The sequence below is a fragment of the Amphibalanus amphitrite genome, unplaced genomic scaffold (genome assembly GCF_019059575.1).
Source record: "Amphibalanus amphitrite isolate SeventyFive unplaced genomic scaffold, NRLGWU_Aamphi_draft 000917F_arrow, whole genome shotgun sequence".
In the NCBI taxonomy this organism is placed as follows: Eukaryota; Metazoa; Arthropoda; class Thecostraca; order Balanomorpha; family Balanidae; genus Amphibalanus; species Amphibalanus amphitrite.
Window position 1 is genome coordinate 113,067 of NW_024882411.1, and position 26,396 is coordinate 139,462.

Sequence of the window (26,396 nt, forward strand, 5' to 3'; positions counted from 1 at the left end):
TGCAGAGGTCAACGGATCCGACGATCAAATGGAAATTGGAGGAATTCTTTGGGCATGTCCCCGCAGCGCTCTCAATTACATTCCTGTTACTGTATGTACTGTACCGATAGATGGACCCGACTAGCGGCGGACGCGCGCATTGGCCGTGACCCCTCCCACCAGCCTTTTTCAGATCCCTACTTCCTAGTTTGTATCCTAAAACGGCAAGATGCAAGTGCTAAGAGATGACCAAAACGAAGGATATACCCATGATAAATAAGTCTCCGCTAATAGCACGATAGGCAACTACTTTACTTCATGTTTACCTAGTCGTGTTCCATGTAGGCATAGAGTTTGCCATAAGTCATAACTACAAGTCGTTCATGGGAGTCGGACGAGAGAGCACAGCCACGGGCGCAAGGCCGCATATATGGTGAACTAAAACGATGTATTCAACTTCGACATTGGTACCCCACGAGATGAAGTGTTGTGAGAAAAAGCAATGAGACGTGCACGCACATACAACACATCACAACAGGATGGCGAAATGATGAACAGCAGGGAGACGCTTACAATTAAATAAACAAGCCACCACGACACAAAGTGAGACTGCTCACTACTCCATCGCTCTCCGAACCGGACTAAATCCGGCAGCTCACCAATGAACAATGTGATTACGTAGATACTTGAGAAGTCGTGCATCTCCACTGGTTTATGCAACAATGTTCGTTGGTTGACTCCAACTGCTGATTTGTACACTTGCCGTTCGCCACGCTGCGCCAATGGCTAGCTTTACAAGCATCGACATGAATCGTGAGCACCATGTCAACTCACTAGGGCTCTCTACTACTCTACACACATCGTGACAGACCAGATGACACATTCGATGGTGAAACGCTGACATGTGAAGTGCAAGCTATCTCATATCTAAGAAAAATATTGTCTACCATTTCAGCCTGACTGAACCGGCAGCACTGAGCTCAGTTACCGGCGTGGTGTCTCCCAAAGTTGACGGCATACTACCGCCCCCACGCAGGCAGGCAGTGGAGCAGCGGTCGGCCACCAGGTGAAACTATACCTACAGTCCAAAAGTCAGCCTTCTACACCCTACAGTCATGCGACCGCCGATCTGGCGCACAACGGATAAACTCGAGTCAGATGGGTGTCACCAGACTATTAAATAACAGACCACTCATTGAATACTCTGAAATCAGACTCATCAGATACACTTTGCGAAGTTCCCACCGGTGTGGAGCAGGACTGTGCAGTAAACCGACCAGCACTTGTGAACCACACCATGGCCACTCGCGTCCAATAGTCCTTTACAGAGTCCGGCATCGCTCGGCACCAGCGCTCAGCACCAGTCAGTCACCAGCCGGCGTCACCAGCGGTTACGAGCGCACCTCCTCCGCGTCTCGCTGCCGCGCGCGCGCCAGCAGCGCCTCCACGACACTATCCTGGCGGCGGCGCACACCCGTCTCAGCGAACACGAAACGAAGACACCCGAACTGCAGGTGGCAGCCGTGGTGGAGCAGCACCGAGCTCTCAAAGCCACGCCGCGGTCCGTCGGCCGGTCCCGCCGCGGGGCACACGCACCGACAGCGGCGCCGCTCCAGGCACGCCCGCTTGCTCATCGTGGCGTCTTTCGATGGCACAGCGGGAGAGGAGTTATCAGACGCGGCACGTCTGGCCTCCCGTCGCTTCTCGGCTATGGCGTGCACCGTGGCCTCGACTGCGGACTCCTCCACGCCGGCCACAGTGCGCGCGGAGAAATTGCAGCCGTACAGCACGCCCTCCACCACCGTCCCGTGCTCGCTGTAGTTGAGCAGCTCGAACCGGCGCGCCGTGTCGTCGAAGAAGATGGTGGCGTGCTGACCGGAGACGTAGGCGCAGTAGCCGTGCCGGTCCAGGTTGAGGTCGTTGTCGGCGCCGCTGCCCACCGACAGTGACCGGTATCGCACCAGCTCCGTGCCGCCGATCCCGTTCAGCGGGGTGAGCGTGGCCCGCGGGGCCACTGCCGACGCGGCGCTGCGGACCGGGTCGAGCGGCGCCCGCGGGGCCAGCTTTCCGGCGGCGTGCGGCCCGAGCAGCTGCGTGAGCCGCTGCACGGCCAGCAGCTGCACCAGCCGCTCGTCCAGCAGGCTGAGGTCCATCGAGCCGGCCGACTGCAGCTGGGCTCGCAGCTGGCGCAGCTCGGCAGAGTCATCCACCAGTGGCCGCCGCTCCTGCCGCACACCGTCCATCAGACACGCCTTCAGAATCGTGTCCGTGCGCGACCGCTTCACGTCCATCATCTTATCGAACTTCTTGGGGCAGTGCTTCTTCACCCGGCCGTCCAGGTCACCATTAGTGGCTGCATGGTGCGACCCGTCCAGCCCCGAATGTTGCACATCTCCTGAGTTGGGGAGGGAGTCACTGGCAGACTCAGAGGCACACTCTGACTCCTGCTTCACTGGATGGTCAGCTGCTGTGCACTTCTGCTGCTCGAGGTACTCACTGGAGCCCAGCTGCAGACTGAGAATGCTTTTGAGCCAAAGTTCCTGCTCCTCCTCTGTGGCCTCAGACCCTTGGGGAGGTACCACCAATGTGTCTTTGTCTGCCATTTGTGGTTTAGGCAGTGGATTTTTATAGTGGCTCTTGACACCTTCAGGAACATCCACTAGATTAGTATTCTCTATCTTCATTTTGTACTTGAAAGGAGGATGCCTTCTGTGAACTTTCCTGAAGAACTGAGCCTTGATAACATCCTGGTCAAGCGGACCTTGAAAGCGGTTCCATAGCTTGAGTCGCTCCGTCAGCCTGGGCGTTTTCAACATTTCAGAGTCCAGAAAGTTTTCCACATGAAGTGGACACATCCACACACTTCCTGTTGGCATTGTTGTCATGGGTGGATCCAAGCAATCCATATGGAAACATGAGGGACAGTAGTCACAGGCCATTAGTGGAGCAGTTCGGCAGCTTTTCCCACATTTGAAGCACAGCTTAGCAGGGAGAGGGACAAGGCCATTGTCCAACTCATGTGGCCTTTTTCTGCTCCCCTTGGGGTTGATCTTTGTTTCACCAGGAAGCAGATCATTTACAGCCATATCTGGGGGCAGTTCAAATTGTCTGGGGTTGAGGAGGGAGGCTGCTTGAATGAGGTGCTGCAGCGGAGAGCGGACAGCTATGATATCAGCACATGCTGGGTCATCAGCGTTTGTCTCCTGCTGCCAATCAGTGCTATGGGATGCTCCAAGTTTCAGAGCTTCAGTGGCCTTACAATTATGACAGATCCAATCTCCTGATGGTATGTCCTCCTCTGGAATAGGTGGGTCATGACAGCCCAAATGAAATGATGCCGGACAGCGATCACAACAAAGCAGGTCACCTCCTTCACCACATGCATCACATCTGTCATTGTTGTGGCCCTTTCCTGGTCTTCGAAAATATGGGTGCAAGTCAAGTCCTTCTCTCTTTCTCTTTTCATCACCTGGAGGTGCAATGAGTGCTTGAATTTCATCCATCAATCCCCCAGAGCCACTTCCTCCATAATCTCTAGCCATTTTCTTTTTAGAGACACTTATTTCAATTTACATGTACTGACAGAACTCCTGGCAACACATCTTGATCTAGAAATTTCAGTTTTCGACATATATCTTTTGTGAATTCTATGGATCCATGGTACAGTAGTTTGAGTTCAATAGGTATTGGAAAACTGAACTCAACTATGACAGTTGAACTCCTTTCTTGCAAAAAGACAATGGCGGATGACTTCCAATCCTGGAAAGAGCAGTATGACAAATATCTTCTCCGAAAAATGGAAAAATAGCGGGCTGAAACCCTTATCCCCAATATTTATACAACGGATGCACAAAATACACAAAGCGATATTCAAACCACTAATGTAGAAAAGGCGCAGAAAATGTCACACTAGTTTGTATACAATTTGGGCTGCTCCATCGCGCAAACCATTCGAACAAGCGTTAGTCAGCTGATGGTAGCAAATCTTTAATTTTCCGGGCAAACTGTTTGGAATTCTTCTGCTAATTGTTTTGAAGATACACTTAAAACATTAAAAATTATTCTGAAAATTGATTTATGTTTAATACATCGTTAAAGTAGACTTATAATAGAAATTCGAAGCAGTCACTCAGCAGTCAGCTGTTTCCAGAAGCCGGGTGCGTCGACAAATGCTGCGCATACACATTCACTTTGTTGCTTGTCATCTTTTGCGGGAGGCGTCGTTTGTTTTTAGCGTTTTTCTAATTAATTTTGAAATGTTTGCACCCTGAACTGCATTAATCTATGTGGGTTTGTTGTCATGACAAGTTACGTACACTCGGATCTTGCTAATTGCTGCTTGTCATCTTTTGCTTTGTGTGATTGCGGTATAAAGATATCAATTTGCGGCCTCAGTTTTTAGTTATTTTGCTATGAATTATTATACATTGAACTGAAATTCATCTCTTTTACTTTCATTTGGTAAAATCATAGCTTTTACCCTGCCAGCTTAATTTGACGCAATGAACCTGAATTTCACAGTCGCAAGAGGGAAATAATTGCAGTGCTTCTGTATACTTAACTGCCTTCGTAATATCAAAATGACGAATCAGAGTCAAAATGCCAAGCAAACTAAGAATGAATCAAAGCATGATCCAAAGAAAGAAGACCAAACACAAGGAAAGGAGAAGAAGGATAAGGCATCAAAGGAACAGGAGGAACTGGTAAGGACAATTAGAACAACTTGCATTTCAATGCTGATGCTGCCCTGCAACTTGTAAGCCCTACTGCCCAAAGGTTTCAGTTTGTATTAATTTGCATAGTTAGTTATAGGTACCCTGGCTGATTGTTTTGCATGTGAATAGCCCATGTACATAACAATAAGCATTTGACCAAACTGCAGTTGTTTAGTTGTGGGTATTAGCTGTTCTCCTTGTTGCAGACAATGCTTAGATTTTTGCAGCATTTAGTCATGCTTCATAGTGTGCAATTTGTAGAATGTATCAGTATGATCTTACATCAGTGCCAACCAAAGGGTGACCTTTGACCAGAAGACCAGTGTCTACTCTAACAAAGCACAGATAGGTAGGTACTACCAAGTACCAAGTAATGCTACTCAGCCAGGTCATATAGAGGTACATGTTCCAGGCTTCTGCCTGAGCTGCAAGCCATCTCACTTTGGTAGCCTGCAAATCAGCCTTGATTGAGCAGCTTGTCTATTCTCATTCTGTTGCATGAAATACAACACCAAATTCTGATTGGGCAGATTCTGCCCCATCAGACTTCTGTTACTGAAAAGCCACAATTCACCAATGACTTAATCAATCTGGTCATTTTGGGGCTGCATTCAGTCTCTTATTTCATTGTGTTGGCCTAAGGTGTCATTCTTGCTTTCTAAGCTTCTGGAAAAGAAAACTGATGAGCCATTGGGCTGATGAAGATCAGCATTCAGCAGACATTCAGGATGAGCTATCAGCTAGTAGACGCCTAGATGCTGCAGTTGTCACAGCTGGGGCACTCACAGTCAGATCCCATAAGCAAGGGGATGCAGGATATGACATTTCTTGAAGTTGGTGGCTACAATAACAGGCATTGTGCTGAAAGTTAGTCATGGCCTTTGACTGTAGTTTTGGAGAAACATTGCATTGCCAGCTTTGTCAAATGCTGCTGGTGCCAGCCTATATCTTTGAAGTAACAGGGATGCTGTCTACCTCTTAAAGAACCTTTGGATAACAGCTCTGTCAATTCCAGTTGTGATTTATTATTTTAAGCAGCAATCTTTTGCTTTCTTTGTGCATCAGAAGTTCGCCGGCAGGCCTACACGGGTGTCGTTAATGGTATCGACAACAATCAGTGTCTCTTCAATTGTTCCCTCAGTCCAGGCGATCGTTCAGCAGGTCGAATGTATTATGTCGCGAGGTAGCGATAAATGCTGCTGGCGGGGAACACACTATTTCTTCCAAGCCTCCACGCAAGATTACATGTGTCCAACCCGATTAAAAACAATAGCTGGAAGATAGCTCGATGTTTAATTCTCATATCAAACTGTTCTCCGTCGAATCGGATCAGACGTCTGTTTCGCCACAAATAGACGATCTGACACTACCAAAAGCCGGGTCCTGCACTGCTCGAGGGCATCGAGAACACGTTCCAAATATGTTCTTGGCGCTGGACCTCTATGAAACCGAACGCTTCATAGTGAGGGAGACTGGTAGACCGTCCCGGCGGACCCAAAATTCATCTTTGCTATTCTCCGGTCGTTGGTAATATTCCGGTGTAGCGATCTCTCGGCTCGGCTAGTTTACGAGAGCAGAGTATCTTTGCTTCCGTGAACTGCTAAAAAACATCGGCAGAGTTCTTCATATTCTGGAGCCCGTCTGGACGTCGAAACGCATCGTAGTAAAAATATGTATAAGATCTTGGTGATCGCAGCCGAGGAAATCTGTATAAGATATCTATGCTCGCAGCCAAATGAGCTGAAAACTATAAGTGAACGGCACAACGCGAAGGTGAACATCATATGTCCACGATCGATTACGTTGCACCGATAATTATCGATAGATCTAGACTTGTTACGCTAACGGAAAACGAAGAATGCAGACCAGAATTAGTTAAATATCGAATCAGCTTGCAGTCGTGGTTGCCAGGACTTACAAGCACATATCGATGCAGTAACTTGACACACTTTTGTCGCAGAAGTAGATCGCGCATTACCTAGATCACCTCAGTTCCGCGATATACCCGTCTCGACAGCGTTCCACCACCTCATGGCACCACTTCCCCGACTGAGTGGCCCGCCCCGCCCCCCCCCCCCCCATCCCGCACAGCCACCCGGCTTACTGACCCCGCGCCGCGCGGCCGACTCCGTATCGGGTCATGCACCGCCCCGGGCTTCGCACGGGCGCACCCAGGCAGCCCGCGCCGGGGGTCGTCTCGACACAGGCACACCGAGAGCACAACACGCAACGTATCACAACGCAACCGCACAAGGACATACAGACTGTGATACCATTGGCTGAAGTATTCACAATCATCAACACGCTCACACCCGGTGGTTTTTTGACGGTTATTTTTTGCTGAACAGTATGCCCTTTCACTGACATCCACATACACGAAACATCTTTTGTCAAGCTCACATTTTTTTTCATAAATTTAGCCGAATGTTTTAATGACTGTATTCATAGAGCCTGAGCTCACGCTAAGCAGAGTTTGTTGCGGAGGCCCTGACTCCCACTGTCCATTTGGGCGGTTCCGGGTAATTGGGAGTATTCGCATGTGTTTCTAGCTCATGAAGGCAAGAAACGTTCTGTGCCACGCTTTGACTTTAATTGATCGCAGCCGCATCCACCAATCGCTGACCATACATCGACACCTTTTTTTTTAACCCCACATCTGCTCTCCCGTGAATTTCCGGGAGGCACGAAAGATCTCCTTTTAAAAGTGTCCAATCGTCCGATCCTGATCAAATATGTGTGTTCGTAGGCCTGTTCTGGTATTGCTTTATCTGCCAAGACAGACAAACTTGAGAAAAATCGAGTGATTGTACCTTTTTTGAAGGTCTCTAACCAACTTGTCTGAAATTCACCGGAGAACAAATGTGGGGTTTAAAAAAAAGGTGTCGACATGTCCGGAGTCGCAAGAATTGGATGCCGGAGTGAGCCCAACCCGGGCCCTCACCACGCACCGGGAGGGAGTCCGATGCTCTACCAACTGAGCCACGAGTCGGACTGAGATCTGGTTTGGCGTGAATTTTACGATGTCTTCTGTTTTCTTTGCAGTCTGAGGAGGACAAGCAGCTACAGGAAGAGCTGACGATGCTGGTCGAGAGGCTTCAGGTGCGTCACTGAAAATGGCCATGACTATTTCTTATATTGTGCATTTTCTGCGTTTTTTATGAGCAGTCGTGAAAGTTAAGCCCTGAAAGGACAGCTAAGTTGCAACACTGGCCGTGTCATTTAAAATGTTTGTTTTCAGTCATATGGTCTCAGAAATGTTATTAAAATTGACTCACTTGTTCTTGTTTGCTCTGGCTGACATCCGATTTTCTTCCCGCAGGAGAATGATACTTCACTATATTTGCCAGCACTGGAGTCGATGAGAACAATGATTCGAGCCTCGACTACTTCAATGACATCAGTGCCCAAACCTTTGAAGGTAGGGAGGAGTCTGAAGAGATAATGCCATCCCCAAGGTCTATCAGCACAGTCAGCAGCTCGTAACACTATTATAGTCACGACAATAGATTCTTATGAGCTTAAATTATCACATTGGTATGACTTTTAGGTATTTTCAAGTCTTTTTTACTTGCCTGTGATGGTGTTTCCCATGTATCTTTCGCCTCTATTTATCTATCATCATACACCATTCTAACCAATGATCTCCACTGCAGTTTATGCGGCCGCACTTTGAGACGATGAAGCAGATCCAGGCTAACCTCACAGACGCCAAGGTGAAGGGCACCTGCGCCGACGTCGTCTCCGTCCTGGCCATGACCATGTCGGACAAACGCGAGTGCCTCAAGTATAAGCTGCTCGGCTACAGTAACGACATCGGTGACTGGGGCCACGAATATGTCCGGTGAGCTATCGATAAACGAATGGATTGAGGTAGAAGCTGCGGGATAGGCACCTCATGCTGCATGTTAATCTCCTTGCAATAACGTTACCTATTGCCATTCATCATATTCGCTACGAGTGTTTGTCACTACAGCTATAATGCAGCTGTTATAATTAGGTTCCCGACTTATACATTTGCACTGTGCACTGTGCAATACACTGATTGGTTACCCAATACCCACGCTTATCCGTACCATCCTCTGACCTTTCTGTTCTGTGACACCTTCAGGCACCTTGCCGGTGTCCCCTTCCCTCCGGTTAGTGTCAGCCTCCGACCTCCCTGTTTTGCGACATCTTCAGACACCAGCCTCTGACACCTCCCTGTTCTGTGACACCTGCAGGCACCTGGTTGGTGACACGGCTGGTCAGGCTGTGAAGTGTGGTAGTGGCAGTCCCTGACCTCCCTGTTCTGCCACATCCCCAGGCACCTGGCCGGCGACATAGCCGCCGAGTGGGCCGAGCCGGCCGACCCCGCTGAGGGCACGGACGAGGAGGCCACCGAGCGGCGCCGCGCCCGGCTGGTCAAACTCTCCGCCCAGCTGGTGGCCTACCTGATGGAACACAACGCCGAGGCGGAGGCGTGCGATCTGCTGATGGAGATTGAGAGGCTGGACCTGCTGGAACAGCACGTCAGCAAGGACACGTACCAGCGGGTCTGCCTCTACCTTACCAGGTGCGGGCTCGGTATATTGTCAGAGCAAATTATTAAGGTAGCATTTTATAAGCCGAAAGAGGTGAAGTTCTTCCTTGACTTCGTGACGAAGCTCTTCGTTGACACATGAATGAATTGTGTCGTGTTATTCAGCTGCCTGTCGGCCTCATGACTCGCCCCCGTCATATGTGCGTTGACCTCAATTTCGCTCCGTCCCCGTCAATCTGTGTCGGTCTTTGACTCGCTCCCCGTCCCGGCAGCTGCGTGCCGTACGTGCCGGACCCGGAGAACACGCGGCAGCTGCACGTGGCCCTGCAGCTGTTCCGCAAGTTCGAGCAGTACCCGCAGGCACTGCGCATCGCTATGCAGCTGCAGGATCAGGCGCTCATTCAGGAGATCTTCTTCGACTGCAAGGACAAGTGAGTGACGGTGGACCGGTCTCTGCGGTCAGGGCGTCAGTCTCTGGTGACCACAGAGTGTCAGAATATAGATACGTTGCTACAGAAGGAACGAAATTGCGAGCAACTTGTGAAATCACTGGCTCATCATCGGTAAAACTGGCGGTAATCCAGTTTATAGTCACCAGTCAATATCGGTGATCTGAAATGTCTGGCGTTGGCAACATTTCTAGTCGATTATTATGTGTCCGATTATTCTTACACAAAGGCCTCTTAGTCGACGCTCTCGTAAACCCTAAATAGCTAATGCCCTGGTACTATGTTCTCAGGTCGCTCCAGAAGCAGCTGGCGTACATGCTGGCCCGTCAGGGTGTGTTCGTGGACCTCAATGAGGACGAGTACGGTGACCTGGTGGAAATCATCAACAACACCGACCTGAACACAAACTTCCTGTCTCTGGCGCGAGAGGTAAACGCTGTAGAACTGAGGGACCGTCATAGTGGATTTTATAAGATTTAATAAGTTTTTAACGCCGATAATATACCCTTCTGTAAACACCGTACGATTTATTGACTAGTTCAATTATAATTTCTGACAAGTCGTCTTTCCCTGTGGGGTTGTAAATATAGGCAAATACGAGCTAGGAGTCTGGGAAATAAGAGCCAGAGCCCTGTTCGGGCAGCGCATCCTATTGCAAAATTTTGCACCACGCATGCGCAGTTGAGGTCTCTCGGGTGCCAAGCTCCGCCCTTCGGCGTATGACGTCACACGTGTGACGTAGGCTCGCGCAAAATCTTTCAGTTTTGCGCAAGAAGAAAATAGTAGCTGCAGGAGGCGAAAGTGGCGCGGATTAAAGTTTACCCTCATATATTTCTTATTGTAAGTGGTTAGTATGATGTTATTTTGGTATCATTATCTTTCTTTTCAGTGGCACATTGCTATTAACCACATTTGAACGCATTTTACTCAGTAATTGAACGAAACACACCAGTCCATCCGCGCCACGGTTCGCCGCGTGTCGCGTGGCCCTCGGCTTTGCGGGCCGGTGGAGAGGGGGCGGAGCATGGGCGGAGCCAGGCGGCTGACATCATCGCATGTGTGACTTCACACTCAGCAAAATATTTTGCGCGGACCCGAACAGGGCTCAGGAAGAAATACTTTTGAAGGAAATTAATCGTCTGTGAAATCAATGTGCGTCAGTCAGTTTTCTCAGTAATTCAGCTAACAATTCTCGTGCTTTGTTCAAAGAGACGATTACAGTGAGGGTCGAACTTAGAAAAAAACGAACTATAGTAACTTATAATTGAGTCGCCGAAGCGGTTTTCCATGTCGGGTGCAAAGGCGTTTGGAGAAAGTTTCACAGCCGCATAAATAATAGGATATTTTGCTTTTTATGTTTCCCTCTCAACAAAATGTTTAAGCTACGTTTTGTGTTTTGTTCGGGTCATTGTTGTACCTCTGGAATCCCGCCTCACTCAAGCTTCTTTGACCACAGCTGGACATTATGGAGCCCAAGACGCCGGAGGACATTTACAAATCACACCTGGATAACGCGCGGCCCTCGTTTGGAGCCAACGTGGACTCGGCGCGTCAGAACCTCGCATCCAGCTTCGTCAACGGCCTGGTCAACGCCGGTTTCGGCAAGGACAAGCTGATGACGGACGACGGCAACAAGTGGCTCTACAAGAACAAGGAGCATGGTAAGAACTGTTTTTGACAGATGGTCGCTTGCATTACCCCGGCTTGATTTTTGAGTGGATTCACTTAATCTTTTGAGTCCGTGTATTTCTATGGCCGATTCCACGTTATGCGACGGATGGTGCGCAGCTGGTCCTGACCTCTGGCGCCTGTCGGCGAATGCCCGATTCCGGATAAGTCGTCCGTGGTGTTGCGGTCCCCATTTATACCCCATAACTAACAACCGACACGTGTGTGACCCGATCTCTCCCTCCCTTTTCCCCAGGTATGATGAGCGCCATGGCGTCATTCGGCCTGGTGCTGCTATGGGACGTGGACGGTGGTCTCACACAGATCGACAAGTACCTCTACTCAAACGAAGACTTCATCAAGGCCGGCGCGCTGCTGGCCTGCGGTATCGTCAACTCGGGAGTGCGGAACGAGTGCGACCCGGCGCTGGCTCTGCTCTCTGACTACCTGCTGCACCAGAACAACCTCATCAGAGTGGGATCCATACTGGGTGAGTGGCGGAACAACCTGAACCTCCTGCTGCACCAGAACAACCTCATCAGGGTGGGATCCATATTGGGTGAGTGGCCGGCTAGACTGGCCTGAACTACCTGCACCAGAACAACCTCATCAGGGTGGGATCCATACTGGGGAGTGGCGGGCTAGACTAGCCTGAACTACCTGCTGCACCAGAACAACCTCATCCGGGTGGGATCCATACTGGGTGAGTGTTGAAGAACCTGAACTTCCTGCTGCACCAGAACAACCTTATTAGGGTGGGATCCATACTGGGTGAGTAAAATATATGGCGCCCAATACTGCCTTCTGCAGGATGCTTTGTGTTTCGTCCAGCAGTAGAAGCCTTCCGGCTGTCAACTGAAGAGCAGAGGTCGCCAGCATCACGTTCAGATAGGTATAGGTAGTTGACCCTCCACGCATCCCTAGCTATGCCGTTGCCGGGAATATTGGTTCCCTTCCTGGTCCTAGGAGAAGCCTATCGGACTGAAAATCTACTTGGTTGCGCGTTTAACTTGCGAAATGTGTAATGTCGTAACCATTTTACGTCGCAATCCAATTTCGTCACATCAAACGTCAGATGCGCCTCCGTACAAGCGCAGTTGCCTTTGTTGTATTTACTCGTCGCTTTTTCCATCCCATCTCGGGTACAAACTCATTTTCTTTATTGCGTCGCATTTGATGTCGCCGAGTTTAATTTAGGGCGCGGTCGTATTTCCATCCGCTCGGTAAACGCTGTTATTATTCTGCGAAGTGCGGCCGCGCAGCTGGCGACGGCTGCCACCGGCCTGCCGGAGTCTCTGCGAGCAATAACAACAGCGGGCCCAGCGTCCGGCCGGGCTTCCGCGCCCGCCGAGAGCTCAAAATAGCCATCTCATTTCAGTTCATGGTCCCCGTATAGTCATCGCGCTCGATTTATGGAACGGATGCAATGTTGAAACCGGAGATCCGATGACACCCGCGGGCCTGCGCTATGTATTGTCTGTCGATAATGCCACTGGGTTCGTTCCCCACTCGCCGCTCTAGCGCTCTCCCTCAGTGTGTTCTCTAAATCTGCCCCTTTCCCCGTAATTATGTCTTCTCCAAGTTTGTACCCTGACTCATCGTCTCTCCTCCGTCAGGTCTGGGTATCGCCTACGGCGGCACCAACCGAGAGGATGTCCTCAGCAACCTGCTGCCCGCCATGCAGGACCCCAAGTCAAACAAGGAGGTGAGACAGGTTACGATAGCGGCGACAGGCCAGACCACGACACATTGTTACGATAGGTCAATTCATGTCGTCTGAACACATTTAGGGCGTTGTTAGGCCGCGTCCTGTCCATGAAAATGTGAGCATTTCTTATCAAGAGTGCTGTCTATCGGTCACGCTTCCAGCTACAGCGTATTGGTCGTCAGACGAGGCTTTGTTGCTGGAGCGATAGCGGTGATCGATTCCATTGACTGGGCTTGTTTTATGTCGGTCGGCGGCGGTATTACAGTGACCACAGGCGGGTCCTATCACCCAATAGATGTGGCACTGGACGCAGCTCAAGTGGCCGCCGATATTGCATCCTGTTGTTTATGGGCACCGCCATTGGGAGGATGTCTTGACTGGTGACTGTTTGTTGTCGACCGCTCGGCGCCCTCACCCACGCTGTGCGGGGCTAATCTAGATGGCTCGGTGAGCAGCGCTCCCAATAATCGGATAGAAGTAATGGCATTGGCTGTCGACCCGGTTTCCAATGCCGCTATCACCGTGTCCTGTAAACTGTAGCTACTGAAAGCGATGAGCGGGGGATGTGGGGAGGTTCGGAGCACAATCGATGGTAGCTATTTTATCACTGAGCTCAACCCAAGGAGACTGGTGGTCTAAGCCCTCCTCTATCCGCGGATTCTCTTCACTTGCACGCCACGCTAGCAATTTATGCAGACGATATATTGTTGCCGAGGCTGGCAGCGCTTTAATGGGAAATGCAATTTCCCCGCAGAGTTTAGATATGAACACGGTAAACTGGGCTGCGATAGGACATTGTCAAGTGCATCTCGCTGCTGTTGAGAGTCTTGCATACTTAATTCAGCAAAATCTCAAGTTTTTTTCATGAGAACAGCATGCTTGAGCTGCTGAGAGGTGAGCTGTCTGCATATTTCATTGAGATGCAAGGTGGCGGTCTGAATGGATTTCGCTGCACCAGCTTGAGTCGTTCATGTAATAAAGAAGTCCAGCTTTAGGCTTGTGAGTACTAGTCAGGTATATCACAAGACACAAAGCGCGCAATTCTCATCCTTTTGACTCAGTTTTTGTGCGTATTTCATTTCCTCTGCTCCTCTCAACATCAACGTTGTTATCTGTCGTTCCAAGCCTGTGACTTTCCTCGTCACATTACTTCTTGCTCTAGCGCTCCGCGCGACGCTCCAAGATTGATTCAGTTTGTGCAGTGGTCTGATTGTGCGATTTCTGATGTAAGTTTGTGTTCTTGAGTCCGTGTCGTATGTATATCAATGATGTTTTTGTCCGTAACTGGATGCAGCTTGTGATGCGGCAAAACTCAGGCTGCTGATGTGATACGAAACAAACAGATAACTGCGGAGATCTGCGGTGGCCGACTCGGGTTTGCTTTGGAGTGAAATTCACCCTGTTTACAAGTTTATCATGCTGCTGTAGCTCTAGTGCCGTGGATATCAAAGTAAAGTTGTTTTAAAATTGCGTGCTTTTGATGTGCTGATTTTTCGTTTTTCTTGGTAAGCAAGTATCTGATTACGGAGCTAGCGAAGCGAGCGTAGTCTTTCCTTAGACCAGTATAACGCCTTTTGGGGCGACTAACGGAGCGAGCGAGAGGGTGGGCCTTGCACGTACGAAATTGCGAGGGGGTACCTCCAACTGACTTGTGCACGGCACCCTACTAACCGGTCTCTAGCGACGTGCCAAATTTGGGCACAATCGGCCCAGTCGTTCTCGAGATCTGGAAGCGGCACCCTGCACGTGCGCACGTGCAAAATGGGTCCCAACTGACTTTTGCACGGCATCCTACTAACCGGTCCCTAACTGTGTACCAAATTTGAGCGCAATCGGTCGAGCCGTTCTCGAGATCTGGAAACGACCCCTGCACGTGCGCACGTGCAGCAGCACCCCAACTCTGGCACATGGATATGCAGTGCCTAGTGGGTGCCTACCTACATGCCAACTTTCAGCACAATCGGCCAAGTAGTTACCGAGATATTGCAACAATTACAAAACGGACACCTCTTCGTTTTGCACGTGGCACGTGCATAAGGGGTCACCCACATGCATCGGGAATAGTCCAATACTTGGTAGAAGGAATGAAGCTACCCTATAAAAATTACCGCATGTAAATCGGTCAAGTGGTTGCTGAGATATAAGCGTCGCAGAATCGTGACCACGGCCGGCCGGCCGGCCGGCCGGCCGCTCATACTCAGAAATTTCCGTTATTATACGTAAGACTCCGCTCGCTTCGCTCGCTCCGTAATTAACGGAAATTTCTGAGTATAAGCGGCCGGCCGGCCGTGCGGACGCTTTTGCGAGGCTTATATCTCAGCAACCACTTGACCGATTTACATGCGGTAATTTTTGTAGGGTAGCTTCATTCCTTCTACCAAGTATTGGACTATTCCCGATGCATTTGGGTGACCCCTTATGCACGTGCCACGTGCAAAACGAAGAGGTGTCAGTTTTGTAATTGTTGCAATATCTCGGTAACTACTTGGCCGATTGCGCTGAAAGTTGGCATGTAGGTAGGCACCCACTAGGCACTGCATATCCATGTGCCAGAGTTGGGGTGCTGCTGCACGTGCGCACGTGCAGGGGTCGTTTCCAGATTTCGAGAACGGCTGGGCCGATGGCGCTCAAATTTGGTACACGGTTAGGGACCAGTTAGTAGGGTGCCGTGCACAAGTCAGTTGGGACCCATTTTGCACGTGCGCACGTGCAGGGTGCCGCTCCCAGATCTCGAGAACGGCTGGGCCGATTGTGCTCAAATTTGGCACATCGCTAGAAACCGGTCAGTAGGGTGCCGTGCACAAATCAGTTGGAGGTACCCCCTCGAAATTTCGCACGTGCAAGACTCACCCCCTCGCTCGCTCCGTTAGTCGCCCCAAAAGGCGCTATACTGGTGTAGTCATGCATGTTTACGGAGCGAGCGAAGCGAGCGTAGTCTTTCCTTAGATTAACAGAAATTTCTGAGTATGAGCGGCCGGCCGGCCGGCCGGCCGTGCGGACGCTTTTGCGAGGCTTATATCTCAGCAACCACTTGACCGATTTACACGCGGTAATTTTTGTAGGGTAGCTTCATTCCTTCTACCAAGTATTGGACTATTCCCGATGCATGTGGGTGACCCCTTATGCACGTGCCACGTGCAAAACGAAGAGGTGTCAGTTTTGTAATTGTTGCAATATCTCGGTAACTACTTGGCCGATTGCGCTGAAAGTTGGCATGTAGGTAGGCACTCACTAGGCACTGCATATCCAAGTGCCAGCGTTGGGGTGCTGCTGCACGTGCGCACGTGCAGGGGTCGTTTCCCAGATCTCGAGAACGGCTGGACCGATTGCGCTCAAATTTGGTGCACGGTTACGGAGCAGTTAGTATGGTGCCGTGCACAAGTCAGTTGGGACCCATTTTGCACGTGCGCACGTGCAGGGTGCCGCTTCCAGATCTCAAGAACGGCTGGGCCGATTGTGCTCAAATTTGGCACATCGCTAGAGACCGGTTAGTAGGGTGCCGTGCACAAGTCAGTTGGAGGTACCTCCTCGCAATTTCGCACGTGCAAGGCCCACCCTCTCGCTCGCTCCGTTAGTCGCCCCAAAAGGCGTTATACTGGTAAATATTTTGTGCATTTATCAGTTGCAGCTGCTGTGTATGCGGTAAGCTCACGCTGCAATGTAACGGAGTGCAGACAATATAGCATACGCCAGCCCCGTTATCAGCCCTCCCCCCCCCCCACACTGACCTCCCTTCCGCCTCTCTGCAGTGGCCCCTTCCCACCTCTAACCTCCCTTCTCCCCCCATCCCCAGGTGGTGGCGGTGACGGCGCTGGCGTGCGGTATGATTGCCGTCGGCTCCGGAAACCCGGAGGTGGCCCCCGCCATCCTGCAGGTCATCATGGACCGTACCTCGTCCGGTGACACCAAGGATGCGTTCGTCAAGTTCCTGCCGCTCGCGCTGGGTCTCATCTATCTCGGTACGTAGTGTACAACATCGTTCAGTTGTGTGGATGTGGGTGGATGAGGAGGGAAGAGAAAAGCGAGGGGAATAGGAGGGATGCATGGTCAAGGGCAGAATGATGCTTATGCGTACCGCGGGTGTGTGTTATGAATGGGAGAGATATGAAGTAGTTGTGGAGAATGATGGATGACGGTTACGTTGATGTGGATGCCGTGAACTTGATTCAGTAGTAGAGATGGATTGGCAAAAATACTGCTGTTAGTCAATGATCACTCACTAGCCTGGGGCGCTGACTTGCCTGGTCGGCTTCACTCTTACACAGCCGACATGCATTCACCATCTCCGTGCCAGCGTTGGCTGGCTGAAGCTTAACAACAGCCTAATAACCAGCCATTCACAAGTCAGCCATACGCCGACACTGGCACGGCCCGACCAGAATAATCCGGTGTTCGAGCACTCACTGCAATCCCACCAAGAACCACTGCGAACATTCTCCGCATTGGAATAACCCTCTGGCGCGGCTGCGGAGTGCTTGTCGGGCCTCAGCTACCACCCAAAGTGCGGCTGGCTCCATTCAGTGTGATTGCCCCGGGGGCTGAAGGCCCCATGAGCCCACGCGGCCGGGACGCCCCGAGCGCCGGATCCGCTGAGATCGGACCGGTGTCTGTCGGACGCTGACACGTATCGAACATCAGTGGTACGAGGTTCCGGGAGGGGAGGTCCGACCGTGGTCCATCGATGGTCCATCGATGGTCCGACAGTGGTCCGTTGATGGTCCGTCTATGGTCCGTCTATGGTCCGAATGCGTCTGGGATGCGGGCTGTGTTGTTCGCTGAGTGCACATTCCGGTTCGAACCGCCTCGATCCGCCCTCAGCGGTTGGCTGGATCAGAGACTAAATGGGGAGCCCGTGAGATGGGCACTGATCAGGGGTGGTGAGGTAGTGGCGCTGCCCGTCGGCCATTTGAGCAATTATATTTTGTAATGAAAACGACAGGAATCTGTTTGGGAGCCAATAAATTGCCGCGCTGTCAAGGCTTGAAGGTACATAGACTGAAAGCAGTGTCAATTTGTAATTTGATATTGCGATAGAGTGCGATAATTATTTCGACTGGCATTGGTTATTATAGATCTTCTTTGAACTACGTGCACAGCAACCTATCATGTTCCATGAACAATCCCCAATTACATGTATTTTCAGCACAATTTCGCTCAAATAACGTAATACCACACCCCCGGTGTATCCCCGTCCTCCCACGACTCGGCATCACTGCTGTCTGCTGTGGCTGAAGGGATACGTTGCGGAGCCCCGCTCTGACTTGAGCTCCCTGACCTGAAGCCTGAACCCTCTCTAACCTGACTCCTTCTGACCTGACCCCTGACCTGACCCCCTCTGACTCCATCCTCTAGCCCCCTTTGACATAGCCCCTTACCTGACCCCTCCGATCTGATCTGACCTTTCTCTGACCTAACTCCCTCTGACCTTTCCACATAGACCTATCTCCTCTAACCTCACCCCTTCTTTTCCCTCAGGTAAGCAGGAGGACGCGGAGGTGATCACCTGCGCCCTGGAGGTGTGTGACGAGCCGTTCCGATCCATGGCTACCACGATGGTGGAGGTTTGCGCCTACGCGGGCACCGGACACGTACTGAAGATACAGAAACTGCTGCACATCTGCTCCGACCACTACGAGCCGGAGAAGGTGGGTACTGGCGCCGCGGGGGAGGGGAAGGGGAGATAAAGCGTAAAGGGTTCTGGTGAGTAGCTTTGGGAAGATGGTAGCCGTTGATCGGGGCGAAGGCTATGTTGCGGAATATGACATTTGGTAATTTTTCAAGCCGAAAAGAAATAACGTAAAGCGATTGAGTTTTAGTTTGTTCCACTCACTAGCAACACCATTCAGTGTTCAAGTTTTTTTTCGCGATAGCTGCCTTTTTCTGTTTTAGATAGTTTTGTATTATGAAATATATATTTTGTCGCTCATCCCGTAGATGGTTATGCCGTGAAGGCATTGTGCTCGGTGATAGTGGGAGTTTCTTTAGATATTTAATCCTTCGGTAAATAATGAAAGGAATAACTGATGATGCGGTTTGCGATGGGCTATTTTGGGATCCACCTTTCACGCTACCAAACAATATATCAGAGTTTGTGTCTCCAGCGTTTACAGTTGGCCCAAACCGCCATCTTTGTCACCATATCGTGGGCAGCGCGCTGAGCCGCCACTGACATTCTCCACCCATCCATCTCGCCCCGCCCATTGTCTCTGGTCGCCGGACCCCGCCGACACCTTGTCCCCTCTCTGACTGCCCCCCCCCCCCCCATCTCCTCCCCAGGCCGACGACAAAAAAGACGACAAGAAGGACGACAAAAAGTCCGGCTCGGCCTCTGCCAAAGATAAGGAGGACAAGGGTGCTGCGGCGGCGAAGAAGGAAGACAAACCGGTCGACCACTCCTCACAGCAGAGCGTGGCCGTGCTTGGCCTGGCGCTGATCGCTATGGGAGAGGATATCGGCTCAGATATGATGCTGAGGATGTTTGGACACCTGGTGAGGAAAATCATGGACGGATGGATTTGTGATGGGCTAGGTGCGACAGTGCTGGGTAGGATGAGGTCAAGAAGAATGGGTCCTTTTTATAGTTCAGGTGTGCCAAAGTTAGATGGACGTGCTCTTGATAGGAAGTAGTTATTAGTTTTTTTTTGCGACATTTTTTTCTTTAGTTAGAAGCCGGGTAACGGAAGAACTTCACTTAAATTCAAAACTTCCTTCAGCTTGCTTGCTTGCTTGTCGGTGTCGTGACTTGGTCTTTTGATATTTTCGAGTCAGCTCCTTCCCAAACTCTCGTAATTTGCCATTGTGGTAACTCTAACTCACTTCCTTCTCCCACAGTTGCGGTACTGTGAACCGTGCATCCGTCGCGCGGTGCCGCTGGCGCTCGGCCTGGTCTCTGTCTCCAACCCCAAGCTGAGCATCCTCGACACACTCAGCAAGTTCTCACACGATGCCGACCAGGAGGTGGCGCACAACGCCATCTTCGCCATGGGACTGGTCGGTGCCGGCACCAACAACGCTCGGTAAGTGGTGATTGGTGAGGGTTCCGGTGATTAGTGAGTGGCTATTGAGTGCCGCTGACTCGCTGGTGGCGAGATAAACATGGGTTGACTCCTTCACTGGAACTCGAGGGCTTGCGGGGCTCTTTCGCTGTAAGTCTGAGGTTTGCGGTACTGACTGATGAACAGCGACATATCAGACAGGCTGGCTGCTCCGGAGTGACGGGGATTTGTTCAGGTAGCTGCCTGTACTGGCTTCTAGGACTGATAAGTGTTTCGGGGTGATTTCATTGGTTATTGATCACACTCAGATCAATTGAAGTCGGTGAATTTTGCGGACGGGCGTAAAATTGATGGCTGCCGCATAGTTGGATATTTACTGTTCAGCATGCAAGCTTTTTTTGAAATGTTTTGCTAATGAAATGCTAAGTACGGCTGCCTCTTCTCATCAGCTGTTCAAGAGCCAACATTTCTAGCGCGGCTGAATATATGAGCTCCGATATACTCCGCTGCGGTAGTGGCTTCCACTCCATAAGCATAATGATGGAGCTCTGCAATGTTTGGAGATTCAGCACTGCGCCCGGCTCTGCTGAGTCGCTGGGCGAATTCTTGACGTTTCTGCCCAAAAGCATGCCGATGTATAGGCCACAATAGAAAGCATGTTCAACCGCCACGGCGCTTGTCCAAGAACGCTTGAGTACCGTGTTTGCTCCGTTGCTGAGTGGATGCACTAGAGAACGCTGGAAATAGAATAATTGGAAACGGCTCAATGGCTCATACGAGGTGGGCACGTATGAATGGAACTATGAGCCTCGATATAGCGTCGTTGATTACCAAGTCCGCTGAAGGTGAAAGCAATATTGAACACGTGGCGTGCAACACTAATTTGTTGAGGGCTTCAGATCTATAATACGCCTTCCTATGGGAAATAATCGTCGATCAGTTTGGCTCGATTTAGCTACCCTGTAATGGCGCTAAAGCTGTATATTAACGGGGTGTTACACCGCCCCTGGGGGCCGGTCAGCCCTGTCTTCAGTCTCTGCACGCGGACGCTTTACGAAGCCGCCGGGAGGGCGGTGACCTTTCCTGTTCGCAGCAGACATTCCACGCCAGCGGCGGCGCCACCTCTTGACCTTATATCTGCGGCTCGAGCTCGGCCGTTATACGCTCTTCTCGGCCTCTATGTGATCGATGCGGTTATGTTCTGGACTCTACCCGAGCGCTGCCCTCCTTACGAGCTCTCTCGGCGGTGTCGGCAACCTAAGCCCGGATAATATACGAGTGTTTCGTAGTCTGGGTATTTATGTAGAGCAGTTTGTTACTGTACCCACGTGAACGTAGTACGTAGTTGAATAATGAATGCTGGTCGAGATTGGAAGCTTACTCAGTGGTTTACCGCGAATCCCTAGAGCTTCGGGGTAAACCCCAGATGCGAGTTCGTGTCTGTGTGATCTCCATTTCAAAGCGATTCATTACCATCAATGTGATAGGTCTGGTTATAACCTGAAGTGTAGGTATTAGAACGACTAAAATAGGACGACCCATTGGGAGGGACAACAACCTACCATGTAACTGACGTGAAGGCGTTACAACGACTAACCCTTGCCTACTACTGCCGTGTCTCATACCATGACTCCCTTCTTCCCGGCAGGCTGGCGGCGACTCTGCGGCAGCTGGCCCAGTACCACGCGCGCGACCCCAACAACCTGTTCATGGTGCGCATCGCCCAGGGTCTGACGCACATGGGCAAGGGCACGCTGACGCTGAACCCGTGGCACAGCGACCGGGCCCTGATGTCACCCGTGGCTGTGGCAGGTCTCATGGCTACACTCACCGCCTTCCTGGACGTCAAGTCATGTGAGTGAGAGGGCGTTGGGGGACGGAGAGGGAGGGAGAGGGTCGCGGACGGGGAGGGAACGTGTGGGGGGGGAGAGAGAGAGTTTGGTAGGATATGGAAAGCAAGAGCGAGTAAAGTGAAGGAGGGCAGTGTTTGGGTAGAAGATTCACTGGGGCAGCGTGAGGAGGTAGGAACGGGTGGGTAAGTTAGAAGGATGGGCGAAAGAAGCTTATGTATGTAAAGAAGGAAGTAAAGAAGGAAGAGATTAGGGCTGATAGAATGCAAGGAAAGAAAAGGGCGAATGATTTTTATTGAAGGTGGGTGGGGCTCAGGAAAGACGGGCGGATGGGACACGCAAATGTGATGTATACCGGCTGATTATACGGGCTAGCACCGACTAGGATGTCGACAGGTGATCATCCGTTGACCTTTGGGAACGTCCCTGTAATCGTGCCGAGTACAAACAAAACTGGGGGTGTGGCGGTAACCACGGTAGAGGCCCGGCGCTGGGGCGTGGTCTGTGACGTACTGGGCTGTGATGTCACATGTGATATGATTGCAGCGGGCGAGGGGGGGGGGGGACGATAACACAGGATGGGAGCGACGCCAGAGAGACAGTCTGACTTGTGGAGTGGGTTGGTTGAATCTCGCCTGGGGCACGTTAGAGTCCGGCTGAGAATGAAGATCCACCGCATTAATTTCTGTGTTTTATGCCGCTGGTTCGGCATTATCAAGCAGACAAGTATCGATGCGTCTGCAATATTACGACTAGTATTTTCATTGGTTTGATTTACCACCTTATCGGTATTACCATCAGGCATGTATTGCCACCCAAGGTCACAGCACGGGTCGCGTGTTTTCTGCGATTGGCACGGCGCGGCGAACTTCGGCAAACTTCCGGCGTTGGCCAAATACCCCCTGATGAGATGGCTCCTACGGATTTTATGAAGCGGCGGATGTCACCGTATGTTTTTACGCCTTACGTTTTTACGTTCGTTTCAAATCTCCAAAGTTTGTCGCTGGTTCACCCGGGAGCGCCGCTGTAAAACTCGCTTCCTTTCAGTTGTAAATATTGTTCCCTTACGGACGACGGGCAGTGTGTAAAGGGACAAAGCATGCGTCGAATAGCGGCGACGTTCAAGCCAGTGGCATGTGTAAAAAAAAAATATTGATGCAGTGCAGGAAGTTTTCGGTGGTGTTGACATTGGGTCTTGTTTTGTTAGCTGTTGTCGGTTATTAGGGTAATTACTAAGTGTGTAAGGTCGTCAGTTTAACTTGTTTGTGAGTCAGTAGTGTACCGTTTGCCAAACGTTTGAAGCAGAAGCCCGTCTCATTTATTTACGATGTTATGTAACGCCGCTAGTGGTTGAACGCTGTCCAGCTCTGCGGCCAAGTCCACGTCAGGGCCATGAATAATGGCGGTGTCGGGTCGACACCCTGCTGTAAACGCGTTCAAATTAACATTCATTTACAAAACGTCTGGGTGCACTACCTACTCTAATAGCCTTCTAACGAACGACCCTCATTATTTCGCGCACCACCTCTCAGAATTTTTCATGATGAAAATTAAAATCGGGTTCAGCTGAGCGTCTGTTCTGGGAAGTACGTCTGGCGCCGGAGCGGGCGCTCGGAGCGCTCGGCCGGGTTACCGCGCCGGCATCGATTCACTCGAGGGACGGCCGACGGAGCCGGGCTATTCTCGTGGAGCGGAACTTCCTAAATGTCGCAGCGCAGCGTCCCGTTAGCAACACGGACGGCTCCGACGCAGAGACTACCGCTGTCGGACTCGAGATATGAGATGGGGTCAGAACCAAAGCCGGGGGTAGCCGGAACCAGAGTGGAACCTCAGAACTCAGAAGGAAGGAACCATAGGAATAGTCTGAGGTACAGCCAAAGCCAGGACCGGACTAGACCCAGAGTCGGAGTCAGGACCCACAATAGCGGGGAGGGCGGAGCAGGAACTACATCCCCAGCCAGAACTAGAACCCAGAACGCTGAGGTGGAACTTGGCTGAGTAGAAACGACGATCAATGAATGTCGTTTCGGTTAGAAACCAGAGCCAAAGTCATAGCCACGGCCAAGGGCCGAGTCAGGGGCTGGACAGTGACCGAGAGTTACATAACACACTTCCAAAGAATTGCCGTATCGTCTGGCAATAGATGACAAAGTGCAACGGCTTTGAGCCCGTCCTGGACCTTAAGTTTCGCTTGTCTGGGGAGAAGCTCCTTCAGTTGCGATTCCTCGGCTACGCTCGATCGTGCGCTATGCTTCCGCTACTATGCCCGATTGTATTACCACAAGGGTCGTTCTCAGCGGCGGTTGCTGTGCTCGGCGGAGAAGACAGCGAGACAGCTGCCGTGGCAACACAACGTGGGGGGGGGGGGGGGTCATCCCTGCACTGGAGCGGCGTAGGCGGCATGAATAGGAGACCGTTCGAGATTGCAGCAGTATCAGTGCTGACATAATTCTGACGTCGACCGCACTCCTATGGCAGAATAATAATATCTTTTATTTTTGATGGTGGTGGCAATTTCTGAGAAACTGTAAATTCCCACCGGCCATCGACCGCTGCCCGACGGCCGCCCCCGCCTCCGCCCCCGCCTACCGCCACCGCCCCCGCGCACCGCCCACCGCGCCAGCTGCTGCCGGGGGCGACTGCTGACGACTGCACGTTAGTGGCTGCGGCGGCGACTTTGGCCACGACAGAGAAGGGATTGGGCTGATGGTGGCTGGCAGAATGACCCACTGTGGCTGGGAAATGGCGAACGTCAGCACCGCTCTAATGTGAGGGCCTCCAGGATTTGAGTAGATCGGTCGTTTGCTCTCGTGGCTGTTTTTTTTTTTTTAGTAACGATCCATGATCAAGGGATGCACATTTTCGCCGAATAATTATCTCATGTAATGTATTGTATTGTCAAAGGATGATTGTCAAACTATTATTTATCGCAGTGTTACTACGCGGATTGCCGATTGATGATTGGACCGAAACATTTAATCACTTTCCATGCACTCTTGAGTTGTCATCTCGACCGTTACCATTACGTCCCACACCTCGCTGCCTGTTGCGCGAACACTGACGTCCTGCGGCTCCTGTTGCAGTGATCCTGGGCAAGTCGCACTACCTGCTGTTCTGCCTGACGACGGCCATGCAGCCGCGGATGCTGGTCACCTTCGACGAGGAACTGAAGCCGCTGCCCGTCTCTGTCCGCGTCGGTCAGGTCAGTAGAGCGAGATGTACGACTGTGTGGCAATGCTTCATATGGATGCCTTGGTCGCAAGGAATTTTCAGACGCTTCTGCGACGTGCGAGAAAAATGTCATACTTTGCGCTCTGCCTGTGGCATTATGACGCAAGCGTTGACCTTTATCAACACAACAGCGTGAACCGGGATTTACCCGTATGCTCCACTCTCTAGCAAACGATGCTCACAGTTGCATCACGACTCAATTTACTCTTGGCATTACCGCACGCGTAAGCATTATCTTACGGGTCGTAAGTCGTAGGATGATGCTGACGCTTACTTACCTTGGGATGTCCAGTGCGTCGAGATCAATCGATGTCAGAGAATCACCATTCACCAGCATAATGTGCTCAATTTCGATTCGTAGAAGCACCATCATTAGCCAAGTAATCGTCCCTCTTTCTAAAACCTGGCGACTGCTGAGCTGACTGACGACTTGTCCCTCCTTCCCCCAGGCGGTCGACGTTGTGGGACAGGCCGGTAAGCCCAAGACCATCACCGGTTTCCAGACCCACACCACACCCGTGCTGCTGGCGTATGGAGAGCGTGCCGAGCTGGCCACAGAAGAGTACGTACCCCTCACCTCAGTCCTCGAAGGCTTCGTCATTCTCCGGAAAAATCCCGACTACGTGGCTTGAGAGTGCTTAGCGCCGGCGGCGTTGGCTGTTATCGCCAAGTCGTGGGTTCGATTCTCACTTTCCGCGCGTTTTCTCGTAATGCCACCGAAGACGTGGCAGAAGCGCGGCTTATGGCGAGTGAGCGCAGGCGTCTTGGACCTATTCGTCAGTGTTCTGTGTGTCGCGGTGACTCGTGACTTGGCGGGGTCTTGGAGAGACTTCGCGTTCGTGAATACGATAATATAACGGTTCTGTCGCGACCATGGACTGTTGTGTGGCGTTCTGGGGAGCTCTTAGCGTGTTAGTTCGTGACGTGGTTTACAGAGGCTTGGGCTCTAATCCTACCATGTTTGGAGATGTTGTGGTGTTATGATGGGTCCCCCAGGACAGTTTTTATCAGTACTCAACACAAAACATGGGTCGATTCGGCCGTCGAGCGCCTCATTACACGGGCCCTAACATGTTCTCACCACGTTACAATGTTTTACATAATTTACAATAATCTGGCACAGCACAGCAAAACACAGACTGTCACGGGACAGGCCAACTCACTCAACGGGCTGCCTGTGCGGTGCTTACAAGTCAGGAAACCAAACATGCTATAATTCGTCAGGAATAACGGTATAGTGTAGTGGACCGTCTGTGGCTCATTTCTATCGCCATTCTGTCAT

General features: G+C 51.2%; 2 protein-coding genes across 13 annotated transcripts in view; one reads left to right on the top strand and one right to left on the bottom strand.

The window, feature by feature from the left end:
- The window catches only part of LOC122368046 (protein lin-9 homolog), a 21,942-nt gene extending 15,137 nt beyond the window's left edge, over positions 1-6,805 (bottom strand). The window contains exons 1-2 of one of the 6 annotated variants that reach the window (XM_043341660.1): positions 6,673-6,805; positions 389-3,738 (exon numbers count right to left, since the gene is read on the bottom strand). In XM_043341660.1, coding sequence (XP_043197595.1) covers positions 1,371-3,521 — 2,151 coding nt within the window. In that variant the 5' untranslated portion in view covers positions 3,522-3,738; positions 6,673-6,805 and the 3' untranslated portion in view covers positions 389-1,370. Of the gene's footprint in view, positions 1-388; positions 3,739-6,612 lie in introns of those variants that run through there. The other 5 variants (XM_043341661.1, XM_043341650.1, XM_043341653.1 and 2 more) reach the window with 5 other exon arrangements.
- Positions 3,929-25,985, top strand: LOC122368045 (26S proteasome non-ATPase regulatory subunit 2-like). 7 transcript variants are annotated; one of them, XM_043341648.1, is made up of 18 exons: positions 3,929-4,136; positions 4,501-4,682; positions 7,737-7,793; positions 8,014-8,112; positions 8,348-8,535; positions 8,998-9,246; positions 9,486-9,644; positions 9,953-10,091; positions 11,119-11,323; positions 11,587-11,820; positions 12,947-13,035; positions 16,832-16,997; positions 18,514-18,683; positions 19,315-19,527; positions 19,870-20,054; positions 21,682-21,887; positions 24,967-25,085; positions 25,564-25,985. In XM_043341648.1, the coding sequence occupies exons 2-18, from the start codon at positions 4,560-4,562 to the stop codon at positions 25,744-25,746; spliced, it is 2,784 nt and encodes a 927-aa protein (XP_043197583.1). In that variant the 5' UTR covers positions 3,929-4,136; positions 4,501-4,559; the 3' UTR covers positions 25,747-25,985. The 7 variants fall into 7 exon arrangements, with proteins under 7 accessions (XP_043197583.1, XP_043197578.1, XP_043197580.1 ...); XM_043341643.1 differs by having other exon boundaries at positions 4,132-4,201; XM_043341645.1 differs by having other exon boundaries at positions 4,135-4,196.
- Positions 25,986-26,396: the final 411 nt, after the last annotated feature.

Coding starts and splice junctions, on each gene's coding strand:
- LOC122368045 (XM_043341648.1), top strand. CDS start 4,560: ATGACGAATCAGAGTCAAAATGCCAAGCAAACTAAGAATGAATCAAAG. Junction 9,645..9,952: donor TTCTTCGACTGCAAGGACAA/GTGAGTGACGGT, acceptor CTATGTTCTCAG/GTCGCTCCAGAAGCAGCTGG. Junction 16,998..18,513: donor GCTGGGTCTCATCTATCTCG/GTACGTAGTGTA, acceptor CTTTTCCCTCAG/GTAAGCAGGAGGACGCGGAG.